This window comes from Pyrus communis, chromosome 3 (genome assembly GCF_041283825.1).
Source record: "Pyrus communis isolate YQ-2024b chromosome 3, ASM4128382v1, whole genome shotgun sequence".
Taxonomy (NCBI): domain Eukaryota; kingdom Viridiplantae; phylum Streptophyta; class Magnoliopsida; order Rosales; family Rosaceae; genus Pyrus; species Pyrus communis.
Window position 1 is genome coordinate 28,881,549 of NC_142567.1, and position 13,730 is coordinate 28,895,278.

Here is a 13,730-nt window from a genome sequence, read left to right on the forward strand (position 1 = left end):
CTCTAGAGGGATTTGGTGTTGCTCATATTTTACGTACAAAAACGTGACCTTTCTTGTATTTTTCAGTCTGTAATTATGCATGGTGTTACCTTCACATACAATGGTACAAAATAGGTATAAATATTGGTCATATCCTCCTATATTCTTGGTATTTATTACTTAATTAATTTGTTAGTTTGTTATACCCATGCATGTAGGCATTGTTCATGCAAAACCATACACGTACGTACTAACCCTTCCAAACCTCAAACAACATCCAACAGATTTCATCCCAAAAATAACAAAATCCTCCTCCATAGAAAGCTATATATACCTCCCACTGCCCTCCTATATTCCTCAGGACAGCTACAAACTTCTACAAGCCTCTTAACATTCCAATTGCAAGGCGTGTTTTCGATTCATTGACCGACCACACGCCGCTCGCAAAATGGCCATGAAGAAGATCGCCTTGGTTGTCCTCGTAGTTGCCGTCTGCATCAGCGCAGCAATGGCCGCTGCACCTGTAAAGGGTGCCGCAGCCACCACCTCTGCAGCCACCCCCGCTGCAGCCACCCCTGCCGCTGCAGCCACAGCTGGCCCTGAAGCTTCTACTCCAGCACCTAATGGAAGTAGCATGAACGCCGTTGGATCTTTGGTTGGAGCTTCACTGTTGTCCTTCTTGGCCATTTACTTGAACTAAATTGTTAATCAAGTGATCAAAAAGGATGAGAGAAGTACTTGATCAAAAAGGATGTACGTGTAACATATTCCCCAATAAATGAAGCTATAACGCTACTTACTCATATTATTCTTCTTGGCTAAGTTTATTAATCTTTCTTTGTTTTATTATCTGTTTGCTTCATTTTGCAATTCCACTATTTTAATTAGTACTATATGTTAGAATTAAATTTGCGCACATCAATCCATGGACGGAGACGAAATTTAGAAAGAGAAAGAGAAGAATGTTAACAGAAAGAATAAATGTGTGAGAGCCTGGAGATCAGAGAGTTGAGGACAGAGAGAGAGAGAAGAAGAGAGAAGAAGGTTAACAAAAAATAAAGAGTGGTTGGACATTTTTATCCATACTTAACTGAGATTTGACAGAAATCTCACTTTTGAGTTAAATTTGCTGACAATCTTCACCGCAAGAGTTCAAATCCTAATTTGTTTATCACATGGACTATCTTCTGAATACCATATCATCATAAGAATCATTAATCCGGTTTGACCATAAACTTTGTTTTCTCAATACACATGCACCACAAATAATCCAACGTAAGAACCTACATCTCAAGACTGTTTTTATTCAAGCTCCTAAACTTGCTGTCGTCCTTCGTTGTAGAACAAAGTAAACCCTAATCACTAAAGGTGCATATAATTACACGCCGAAGAAGATCTTTCGGCAGACAATATCATATTATTGGTCAAACCCCAAACCACGAGACATGTCTTCATTTTGAACAAAGTAATTAAACCTACCCTCCACATGAGGCACGATTCATATTTTTCTCATTTTACATCAGGTTTAACAGTGTCATACTAATGGCCAAACTAAAAACCACGATACAGTTTTGGTAGACAAAACAACCAATACATAAAGATATTTCGGTTGAGATGACAAAATGTGTCTATAGTTTCGGTCATAAGGAATGGATATTTCAACTTCTTTTAGTAGTCCCTCACTGAAAGTACAAGGTAAAGCCACGCGAAAATATTTTGGCAGAACTTTACAAATTTATATAATTTATGTCATAGGCAACCGAATACTTGAACTTGTTTTAGTAGTTTTGTATTGAAAATACAAGGTTTATGTAGTCACTGTTTGTTGTACCTGAGTAGTGGAGTACTACTCTCCTAATGTCTTCATTTTGAGAATCAGTGAGGACTAAATGCATACTAGCCACATGATTATATTAGTTTAGATCCAAAGACATAAAATATTTAACAACTTAATAAAACAAAACAAGAAAATGAATTTATTATGTATATATATATATATATATATATATATTTTTTTTTTATGGTTCATAAATTTTAAGTTGGTTTTGTTTTATTAAGTTGTCAAATATTTTAAACTTTTGGATCTAAACTAATATAATCTTGTGGCTAATATGCATTTGATCCTCAAAATAAGAATCTTAGGAGAGCAAGACTGTTGTATCCTGCACTACAGAACTTTACATGAAGAGGGTGTGTGTGAGAGTAGTTTGGGTATGTTAAGTGAGTGTTTTAAGATAATCCCCTTAACTAAAAAATAAATGTGCATTTTGTTCAAATGTAGGTTTGTTTAACAAATTATGAGACATGCACTTCTAATTTTGTATATTTAAGAAAGAAAAATAAATTTGAGAAGTACAAAATGATTTTTTTAGAGTGTCAATAATATCTTCCATCAATAAAACCATCTTTAATTAATTTCTTCGTAGTTTTAAGATACAAGTTATATTGGGAGAATAGAGATAGACTTTATAGGCTCATTTGGAAGTGCTTTTAAAATTACTGAAAGCACTTCTAGAAAAAATATTTTTAGGTTCTAAAATCACTTGAAGTGTTTTCGCAAGAAGCATATTAAATACTTTTTTTCAGGATTTACTTGCATTATAACTAAGGATTGGTTCTAAAATATTTTCACTAAAAGTGTTTTCAATCATTTTAAAAGCCATTCCAAACAAGTTTTATAATCAATAATAAAAGAATAGAGATACAAACAAAATAACTCGATAGTAGGGGGAACACTCTAAACTATTTAAGCTATACAGGGGGGCATTTCATTTGTTATTTTGTTATACCATTATAGGCGGCGTTGTTCATGCAAAGCACACGCACCTAAGAACCGTTCCCTACCTCAAACAAAACCCAACAGATTTATTCCAAAAATAACCAACATGCTCCTCCATAGTTAGAAACTCCAAAGCTATATAACCCCCAAGGCTCTCCCTAATTTCCTCAGGACAGCTACAATCTACTACGAGATCAATACAATACTCTAAATTCTAAACATCCGATTACAAGGCGTGTTTTCGATCCCTCGACCGACCACACGCCACCCACAAAATGGCCATGAAGAATATTGCCTTGGTTGTCCTCGTAGTTGTTGTCTGCATAAGCGCAGCAATGGCTGCTGAACCTGTAAAAGGCGCCGCAGCCGCCAACGCTGAACCTCTAAAGGGCGCCGCAGCCGCCAACGCTGAACCTCTAAAGGGCGCCGCAGCCACCCCCGCCGCAGCCACCCCAGCCGCAGCCACAACCGCTGCAGCCACCCCCGCTGCAGCCACAACCTCTGCGGCCACCCCCGCTAGCACCCCCACCGCTGCGGCCGCAGCTGGCCCTGAAGCTTCTGCTCCAGCACGTAGTGGAAGCAACATGAACGCCGTTGGATCTCTGGTTGGAGCTTCACTCTTGCCCTTCTTGGCCATTTACTTGAACTAAATTGTTAATTAAGTGATAAAATAGGACGAGAGAAGTACTTGATCATCTTTTTAATTAGGGCGTGTGCGTATAATATGTTCCCCAATAAATGAAGCTATAACGCTATTTACTCATATTATTCTTCTTGGCTACGTTTATTAATCTTTCTTTGTTTATCATGTGTTTGCTTCATTTGCAATTCCACCAGTTTAATTAGTGCAATATGTTGGAACAAAATTATCGCACATCTACGGATGGAAGTTAGAATTGTCCATGATCTCCGGTGAATGGGGTTGATTGGTGTTGGAACAAAAAACGCGCAGATCCTTAGCCGTAGGCGAAATCTAGTCGGAATTGCACATGATCTTCAGCGAAGGGAATAAGAGGTTAAACTTGAATCAGAATAGAACTTCTACATATCTTCGGGAAGGAGAATCAGACCACGAGTGTAGTTCTAAGATAGAATGGCATGATGTGCAATACATCGTGAACCATCCTTAACGAATAGCCTATGATAGGGTGTTAAGGAGATAATTATCCATGGACATGTTTTCGCGTGACAGCGGTGTGTATGCAAGATGAGCATCTACCAGGTGCAGAGAGAACATTTATGTTGTAGTCGTCTAGAGAAGATGAAGTATCGTCTCAGAGTCAAAGGGGAGGCTGGATAAAGTCTTGGATCCTTAAAGAATTTGTTAGATAAATACCCAAGCTAGGGTGTTTATAGAGATCTTAAGAGTCTTTGCAGGGAAAGTAATCTCCATTAAATTGGGAGATTATCTAGGAGATATCTAATTCTACTAGGATTATGATTACGTTGCCTAATCCTCAATATATCCTGATTTGACTTGAATTAGGGTTTCCTTACTTAGGAAGTAGTATCTTCAATAGGCCTTAAGCCTAGCCTATCGGACTAAGGCTATCAGACTGCGCTCCATGGGCTGTAAGCTTTCCAGCCATTCTTGCCACCTGAAGTGCCACGTGTTATAGGTCTAGATATCATGGTCACACAACTGGGGGGTGTGGTTGAAACTAAATCAGAATGCCTACATATCTCCGGGAAGAAGAATCAAATCGCTGGTGTAGTTTTAAGAAAGAATGGTTTGATATGTGCTACATCATGAACCATCCTTGGTAAATAGGCTATGTTGGGCAGTTAAAGAGATGAGTTCTCCATGGATATGTTTGCGCGTAGACCGCGTGGATGCAGAATGAGCCTATGTTAAGCATAGAGAGAATATAAGAGAGATGTATCTTCAGTTGTGATTGATTAATTCATCGATTGACATGCCCGATCAATGCCCAAGTTAGGGTATTTATAGAGATCTTCACAATCCCTGTAGGGAGAGTAATTCCAATTAATCGAGAGACTATCCAGGAGGGAATCTAGGATAATATATCCAATTTTTCTAGGATTCTGATTACGTTGCTTAATCCCCAAGACATAAATAGATGAACTTTGCATAGATGGATAATGGTGTAATATGTATATCGATAATACAATGATACGTTTTACTATTGACTTGCTATCTACTAATGTCATCGACAGTTTAACAATATTATACACACGCACGAAATATTATTTATCAAACTTTTGTTTTTTGTCAAAAGGACGAAGTTTGTATCGATAGATAATGTGGATGTATATCGATAAACACAATGATATCTTCTTCTATTGACTTGCATTTACTAATGTTATTGACGGCTTATTGATACTATATCAACAACTTATTCATTTAATCATGTAAATAAAAGGATAGTTTCGTGTTTTATTTTATTGCCAATTCAAAATAATATGAAAAGAAATTGGGAATGGAGAAATGCAGGAGGTGATCAACAGCTGATCATGTGAATTAATTGATGAGATTCCACCAGAGAAAACTAAGATCATCTTCTTCTTCTGCAACTTTTCTATGACATGGAAGTGTCACTTTATGTTTATGCTTTTATACAAACAAATAAATGTGAAGCTAACTGCAACGAGCTCTTATAAAACCAGACTTTCATTCGCAGGAAGGTCGATTAAATTTACAAATTTGCTATGCTCAACTAAATTAACTAAAACCACGCCAATGGAAATTTCGTAACCTAGAGATCGTATATCTGATTTATTGCTGTAGGGTTTTTCTAAGAAGCTCTCTTGACCAATGACACATGTATTTGGAAAATACATATAAGCGAATTCAGATCAAATTTTGCAATATTGGGCAAGTCCACATACTTGCCTAATGCAACGAGTTGGACTTTGCGTAGAGAGGATAACAATGGAAGGTTGGCCATGCTTTACTTAGCATGAATCCTAATAATGTTTTGTCTTAAAGGGGTGAATGGTGTTTGTAGAAAGCCGGTCTTGGTTTCTTCGGTAAGGCATGTGTTTCGATCGCTTCCTTCAACAAATGATCTTCTCCGAAGAATTATCTCTTCCTTATATCAAAGAAGTATGAGATTTTTCCAATTAAAAGATTGCAGCTAAGTTAATGATATGATCCAAATGTATTTTAACCAAAGAATCCAATGCAAGCACAAAGCAGGTTGCAGAAAAAAATGTTCCCATAGATCTTATTTCGGGTGGAGGTAATCGACAGATAGCACTAGCCGGGCCAGAAAAAAATGTTCTATAGATCTTATCTAGTTTTAACTATCTAATCTGGAAGAAGACATTTCTGAATTAAATGGAGGTTGCAGAAATTTCTGAAAGAATAACATATGCTTAGCAAATTGTTACCTTTTTTTTACACCCATGAATCTTTGCACTGAACAATATTTGTGTAATTTTGATTTGCTATCTAATTCATCTGCAAGAAGGAACACAATAACGAAGAAAAGAAAAAACTTCCATATGATTTTCTTACCTCCTTTTCTCAAATTTGTGAAGAACAAGAAACCAGTTCCAAAAAATCCTCCCCCAATTTGCTCTATTACTTATAATCTTCGTGACACAGAGGAACTTATGGATTAGGGATTACGAACAGTGACCCTTGGAAAAGAATTCTGGAATACCAAGGATTGTGAGAGAAATTTTCAAAATCTGACTCCGAGCCCAAAAGTTGTGCTAAACAGGGTTTGTGCCATTTAACACCTCTTCTACAACCGCGTCACTTCCATCTTTGATACCAAATTATCATTCGTAGTTCCATGAACCACCTTCGAATAATCGAAGCACAAGAGAGAAGCATGCAAGTCGAATAAAAATGAATCATGAAGAAACCATATGACTAACAGTAATCAAGACAGCAGTACTGCTTAAAGATTAGCTAGACAAGACCTGAAAGAAAGAAAGTGATGGCTGAAAGACATGCTTTAAATCAAACACAAATGAGGTTTTAAAGTATAAAAAAGAGAGAATATTTGAGGCAAAAGCAAAGGGAAAAAAATAGAACTCATTAGTGACTGGTTTGCAAACCTTTTTATGTTCAAAATTTGTAAAGGCAGTGTTTGCTTGCAATTTGAGGTTCCATATGTATCATCATCACTACCATAATATATGTGGTTGAGGTGTCACCCATCATATATATGCAGTTCATAGTTTGATTGAGAGTAAAAGATAAGCAACCAAATGGAAGTTAAACTATAAAGTTTGTGTGCAATTTTCCAACTATATATGTTATGTTTAATTTTCAATCTATCATCAAAATTGCTTAAGAATTGTTAAGTTTTCTCCTAGAAATAATAAATCTATTGAAATTAAATTGGTCGTTGCAACAGCACATGCAGTTGTAGTCACATTGCTTAGAGCTCGAATCTTTACTCCTGCCATGTAGATTAGTTTAAGGTATATTGCCAGTAGGAAATAATTTCATCAAGACAACATTATTTCTTAAAATCTCTAATATACTTTTTCATAAGCCTCTATTAAACTCGTGATCATCTAACCCATGAATTTGTGTTTTATATTGATCAAGTTGACATGTACTCTTATTTGTACATTTTTGACCAATCGAAAAGACATGTTTACATTATAATTAAATTCGTGAATGACTAGTATATTTTTTTCATTGCAAATACAAATTCTTACTCTGGACCACTGTTTCAAAAAGCGGTTTGAGTGACCACCCATGCACTAGTCAGAGGCTGGGCGCCTGACTAAGCCTAGGCGTTTAGAAAATCGATGAAAACTTCATGAGATAATTAGGTAGGATCGTAGGCGATTCAATGCTTTATTTTTTTTTAGGTTAAGAATTTGAAAAAATTTCTTTTAAAAGAACTTTAGACTTTCTTTCTTATAAAATAACTCTGAATACATATTTTATTTTATGTATTCAATCAATTGTAATACGTATTTATATGTTTTGATTGCTATATAATAAAAACTATATTAAAAAAATCCGCATAAACTCTTTTAGTCGCTCCACTAGTGTTTTTTCGAACCTTGCTCTCGACATACTCATGTTATCAAATCTAAATTGTGTTTGGTATCCAACCAAAAAATCTACAACCATATTATTGATTTTGACTTGGAAAAGAAAATCTCAGACATTACCATTGTGATTAACCGACCACTACACCTAACCTCACCACCATACTTTCCTGCCTTTTCCAAAACCGTTATTAGCACCTCGGAAAAGGGACAAAAGAGGAATTTCAGGCCAACGGAGGTAAGACCTCCCGCCAATAGGAAACCGCCACGTCGGCCTCATAATAGAACTGTCGTTGTTAAATTGCACGGGAGCGTCGCACAGGAAAAATAGCAAAACGCGACTCTCTCTCCCTTGCTGGCTCTCGCTTTCTCTCTCCTCGGGCGATCCAAAATCTGCTAGGGTTAGGGTTTTGAAAATCCCCTAATTTTGATTACTGCTTGATTTCTTTGTGTTTGGTTCAATTTTTCTGCTTTTGATCGAGGGCTTCCTTCGATCTTCGTATTCGGTTGCTGACTCTCTGATTATAATTCTTGGTTTTTTTGTGAACAGGGACTTCGTGTCCGATGCGATTCTGAGCTCGGGAATTGGTAGGTTCAATTTCAAGAGATTTGTTTTAACAGGGTAGGGTTTCTGTGTATGTGTATATATATATATATGTGTGTGTGTGTGTGCGCGCTTGTATAGCTGACCACGTTTGGGGGTTTTTTTTTCTGTTGATTTTTAGTGTTTTTAGGGTTCTCTGCAAATTTGCAATTTTGGATGTATGCATGTGTATATGTTATGTGTGCTTGTATAGCTGACCAAGTTTGGGTTTTTGTAGATTTGAAGTGTATTTTAGGGGTTCTCTGTAAATTTGGGATTTGGGGATTTTTGTGTTGATTACCCAGTTTTTGTTGATTCCAGGTGCTTTTGATGGGTTTTCTGCAAATTTGCAATTTGGGTGTGGATTATTTATTTGGATGAATGATTAGTTAAAGTTTGCGAGTCAAAGGTCTGGTATTAGGTAGATTGTAATTGCTAATTGGCCATAAATCTGGGGTTGAGTTTGAACTTTGGCACAAATCAGGTGGTCTATAATATTAGATTTTATTTTTTGTAGTAATTTCTGTCAGTTGGTTGATAGGTGTTTATGTAGCTTGACTACTATACTTGTTGGCATGACAAATGTCTGTTCGTGTATTATAATAAAGATTTCACTTCTGATTTTTATAGCTCAATTAGCGGTTTTCTATTTTTATGTCTTATTGAATTTACAAGCATATGTTCATATGATGCAAATTCAATTAGCCTTTTGCAGGTTTAACATCTTTGGATGTTGTTAGTGATATTCTACGGGTTTTCTGGATTGCAATCTAAACGTTTTCTGTTCAAAGATGAGTTGTTGTGTGCAAATTATAAAGATAATGAAACACCCTGACTTCACATTCTTTGATATTAAGTAACATGGAATCGTATGCAGTCTTAACAACTTTTTCCTTTCAAACAAAAAATTAGTATTTTCATTGCTTATATACCAGCATTAAATTACACCACGAGCATTATTTTCGTTATAAGTGGTGTGTTTGCTGAGTTTTCATGTGTTTGTTGTTTTGGTTGCGTGTGTGTGGTGGACTTGTAAGTTTTCACTCTTAATAAGCTGTTCCCCATTAATTGTTAGTTTTCAGGTGTTCTCTTTGCAGGTAAGTTAAAAAAATGGAGCACGAGGAGACTGGATGTCAAGCTGCCCCTGAAGGTCCTATTTTGTGTGTAAACAATTGTGGGTTTTTCGGAAGCGCGGCTACTATGAATATGTGTTCCAAGTGTCACAAGGATATGATGCTGAAACAGGAGCAGGCGAAGCTTGCTGCATCATCCTTTGGAAGCATAGTCAACGGAACATCAAGCATCAGTGCAAATGAGCCTGTTGTTGCGGCTGCTACTGTGGATGTTCAACCCCATCCAGTGGAGCCAAAAACTCTCTCTTCGCAACCATCATTTTCCTTTGGTTCAGGGTCGTCTGGTGAGCCAAAGCCGGAGGGCCCAAAACGTTGCAACACTTGCAACAAGCGGGTTGGATTAACAGGGTTCAATTGTCGGTGTGGTCACCTTTTTTGTGCAGTACATCGTTATTCAGACAAACATGACTGCCCTTATGATTATCGCACTGCTGGACGCGATGCTATTGCGAAAGCCAACCCTGTCGTAAAAGCTGAGAAGCTCGATAAAATCTAAGCCTGATGCGGTGAAGTTTCATTTTCGAAATTGATGCTTGTTTTCATCCACGAGATGGCTTCAGAGTTTGCAGCGGTATCTTAGCACTTGCCGTTTAATAATGTTAATACCTACGGGGGTGCCAAGGCGATCTAGGCATCTCTGCACTCTGAAGAACTCTCTATTTGTTGTGATTGGGAGAACTTTCTGTGTTGCCTCGTGTCTTTTTAAGTTGTACTCTGTGCCGGTTTGGTGGACATGGTTGGGGTTAATCTTCGTAATGTGTCCACGCGCTGTTTATATCGCATTTCTTTCTTCTATTACATGTCACTGGATCTTGTATTGTAAAGTATTGATGCGGTTTCCATGCATAAATCTATTTACCCACCCTTTCTGGTCCATCGTATTTTCATGTATATTCCTAAATATTTAGGTTTCCATATGGTTTTATCAGTTTCAGAACTCAAAATATAACCGTTTTCATAGAGAAAAAAGGGCCGAAAAAGGGAGTTAGTAACTGCAATGGAGTTTTAGCACGGTTTTTGCACTCGAGGTTTCGTGTTCAACTGCTCCCTCAAACAGGGCAATTAGAAACTTTTGGATTGTGCACAAGGATATAGATGGAACTGGGCAAGTATCCAACACAAGGGAGCACAATAGATGAACTACGTATAATGCAAAACTGATGCATTCTGTATCAAAATTTCGACAGACGAGAGATTCAGGGGTTAAAAAATAGTTCACGGTTCTGCACTCTTTCCAGCTTCTATTATTTTCTACTTTGAGAGGGTTCACAAGCCCTATGATCTAACACTATAAAAGTCCAGTCCGGGTTAGATAGAAATCCCTTTAGATTCAGCTTCAAGATACTTGCATATCCTCTCCATGACCTCTCTGCCCTTGGCACTGTTCTGCACAAACTTCTCAGCACATCGTTGTTCAACCTTTTCCGCCATCGATGCCAATGCTGATAATGGCTTGATTCGAATGCTAGTCTCCTGTCGGCATAATGTCCAGCCATTTGGGTTCTCTGGGTGGGGATCATACCTGATTTTCTCCTCCACCTCTATGAACTTTTCAAGGCTAATATTATTGGTGGTGAGTTGCATTGATCGTGCTTGCGCATCCACAACTGTTGACTCGACGCAGTGGCAGACGTCCTGGCGAACAATTTTGCGGACAAACCATGGTCCTGGCGCATGGACAGTGATAGCACGTGTGGTGTAAAGCTTTCCTGTGCTGGTATCAAGTTTGTGGTTCAGAGTGTCAACTTCAAGGATATGTGAAAGTGTGCGTTTGTTTTCAGCATCAGCAAATTTTTTCCATGATGCAGAAGTCACCCGGTCCCATGGGTGCTTGTATGTGTACTCTTGCTTGTATGCCTTCACCATCTCTTTTGTCACTTGGTGTCCTGATAAGAGAACATTATATCAGTTCCCAGAAAAAAGAGTAAGATCGTAAAATATGGTTCAACTTCTCAAACATAGTGATACATAGTAGAAAATTTCAGCTAGTGAAATATCATAAATGAAATGAGAGAGCGTAAGCTAAGAATTTAGGTTATCATAGCCAATGCACCTGACTGCAATCAATTTGACTGCACAATTTCGAATCAATGACAGTTTGGGCAGTGAATGAAGCCTGTATATAGGAGTATTCAGACCACAACAAAAAAAAAAAAATACCAATCATGCAATTGGGAAACACCAATCAAAATTAGGCTGGGACTACATGATGACAACGCTCTTAATGTGGGAGTTTCTTCAAAATTTACACCGAATTAATTTCTACTATGTGGTCATTTCTAAACCCACTAGAAAAACAGCTACCAGAGAATGTAACTACAATAACCCATTTTTGCTTGATGTTCATTCTTACGGTGACAGAAGAACAATATTCTGACACCAGAAACTTCTAAAAATATCAAATGCTAGATCAGAGATAGACTATAAAGTTAAAATTCGTATGGATTACTGGGTAGAACTATAAATACATGGATAGATGATGTCCAATGCCGTTAAATGACTAACCAACGAAAAACGACAACAAGACTTTCTGGATTGCTCCTCATCTAGACTTTTCACTAGTTAAAGGCTCCTATTTTAGGTTAATAACTCCTATTAGAATTGTTACGGCAGACACTTCGCTTACATTATGCATTCCTTTACACTCTTAATGGTAAATGATTGTAAAGCTTTTACAAATATGTGACACTTGCTCTACGCCATTATTAGACTACCATCTTCCTTGATGCACATCTCTAGAGCTAAAAGCAAATGCAGAAATACTACATAGATATGCATCAAGGAGGAATGCCAACTAACGATGCAAAAGTTGGTGCTACAATTCTTCTAAAAAAAACTATAAGAATTAAAGGATCTGAAAAGAGCAAAACAAACTTTTGATTCTGTGAAGAATGCAAGACAGAAAAAACTGAGGGTTGTACCAGAATTTCAAGACCACGATGAACATTACAAACTTGCCTACATATGGGCATCATAAGCAAATATACTACCAAGCTGAAAACTACAAGAATCAGGCAGTTATAGCTGGAGAAAAAGCAGCACCACCGGCTTTTATTCACTACAAACAAATTAATATTCTTTGCACCAGCGTCCTACTTTTAACATAACACCACGCTTTAACATTCATCGTCGAAGCAAGGTGAACATCCCACAAAATCAAATACTATCTCACCCACAAATCAAGTTTTTCCCTAGGCAAAACCATTGACCCTAATCTTAAACTCCTACGAAGAAAAGGGCAGAATTCAAAACCCAAAACCTGGTCTCAGAAAAGCTTATTAATTTCTCAAGCAACAACCTTTAGCTCCAAAGCAATTCCTAAAAACTTACCCTAATCTCAAAATTCCTCAACACTTCTTTGTAATATTAAACACAAATTAAGTCTCATGAAAAAAATATAAAGCCATCCTATTTTTTCACCACATAAACAACATATCACAGATAAAAAAAAATATTCAAATTCAGATAAAATTCACAAAGGGTCCTTCAGAATCAGAAATCTATGAACTTTTTTCACCGCAGTAACAGCTAAAAAAAGAAAAAAAAAACACAACAAATCAAGAACAGGACCAACATATACACGCATATAAAAAATTAATCAATTTGTTTCTCCTAAATCAGTACTTCCAATTTCAGTTCGAATTCACAGGAAAAAAATACATAAATCTAGCAAAAAAAGACCCAGATGAAAAAAGAAATAAAGGATGAATTAGAAGCTTTCAGCAGAGAGCTTACCTCAACGGTGAAATTAATGAAAGCCTAAACACAATATTAAATATCTATTTATCAAATTTCGACGAAGCGATTGATGGATCGCTTTTTTCTTGTGCCTGTACGAATTGCCCTCCTCTTTAAATTAATGGTTCTTCCATTTCTTGGGGAAGCGGTTAATGGATTTCTAGCATCGTAGTATTTCGCACTCCCCGCTCTAAATTTGTGGTTTTTCTATTTATTTATTTTTATCAAGAAATTGAGAGGATTTTTTTTTTTTTTTTTTTTTTTCTTTTGGAGAATATAAAAGAATTGAAAAGAAAATTTTGAGGCCCAAAAATGAAGGGCTTGTCCATTTGGACCTTTAAATGTTTGCCTGAGGCCCAATTAATTGTGTAGAAGGACCCAAAAGCCCTCTGGACATTATTACTAAAAACGACCTCGACTCAAAAGTGTTTTTATTAAGAAGCACATCGAAATTTTTAATAATAATAGTACTTCAAGTGGACTAGTTATAGGTTTATCTTCTTCTTTATTTTAGAATTAAGTATAAGTATTA

General features: G+C 36.9%; 3 protein-coding genes across 6 annotated transcripts; 2 read left to right on the top strand and 1 right to left on the bottom strand.

Annotated features, from left to right (window-relative positions):
• The first annotated feature begins 344 nt into the window (after nt 1-344).
• On the top strand, nt 345-3,521 carry LOC137716621 (uncharacterized). The gene has a single exon (XM_088691757.1). The coding sequence runs from the start codon at nt 3,034-3,036 to the stop codon at nt 3,406-3,408; it is 375 nt and encodes a 124-aa protein (XP_088547883.1). The 5' UTR covers nt 345-3,033; the 3' UTR covers nt 3,409-3,521.
• A 4,495-nt stretch (nt 3,522-8,016) lies between these two features.
• LOC137714743 (zinc finger A20 and AN1 domain-containing stress-associated protein 8) lies at nt 8,017-10,336 on the top strand. 4 transcript variants are annotated; one of them, XM_068453880.2, is made up of 3 exons: nt 8,017-8,145; nt 8,295-8,366; nt 9,410-10,336. In XM_068453880.2, exon 3 carries the CDS (start codon nt 9,438-9,440, stop codon nt 9,954-9,956), a length of 519 nt encoding a protein of 172 aa, XP_068309981.1. In that variant the 5' UTR covers nt 8,017-8,145; nt 8,295-8,366; nt 9,410-9,437; the 3' UTR covers nt 9,957-10,336. The 4 variants fall into 4 exon arrangements, with proteins under 4 accessions (XP_068309981.1, XP_068309984.1, XP_068309983.1 ...); XM_068453883.2 differs by having other exon boundaries at nt 9,425-10,336; XM_068453882.2 differs by having other exon boundaries at nt 8,022-8,145; nt 8,295-8,332; nt 9,425-10,336.
• A 256-nt stretch (nt 10,337-10,592) lies between these two features.
• On the bottom strand, nt 10,593-13,423 carry LOC148698282 (uncharacterized). Its single transcript, XM_068453878.2, has 2 exons — nt 13,196-13,423; nt 10,593-11,346 (listed from the first exon to the last, which is right to left on the bottom strand). The coding sequence occupies exon 2, from the start codon at nt 11,324-11,326 to the stop codon at nt 10,769-10,771; it is 558 nt and encodes a 185-aa protein (XP_068309979.2). The 5' UTR covers nt 11,327-11,346; nt 13,196-13,423; the 3' UTR covers nt 10,593-10,768.
• Between the last annotated feature and the right edge of the window lie 307 nt (nt 13,424-13,730).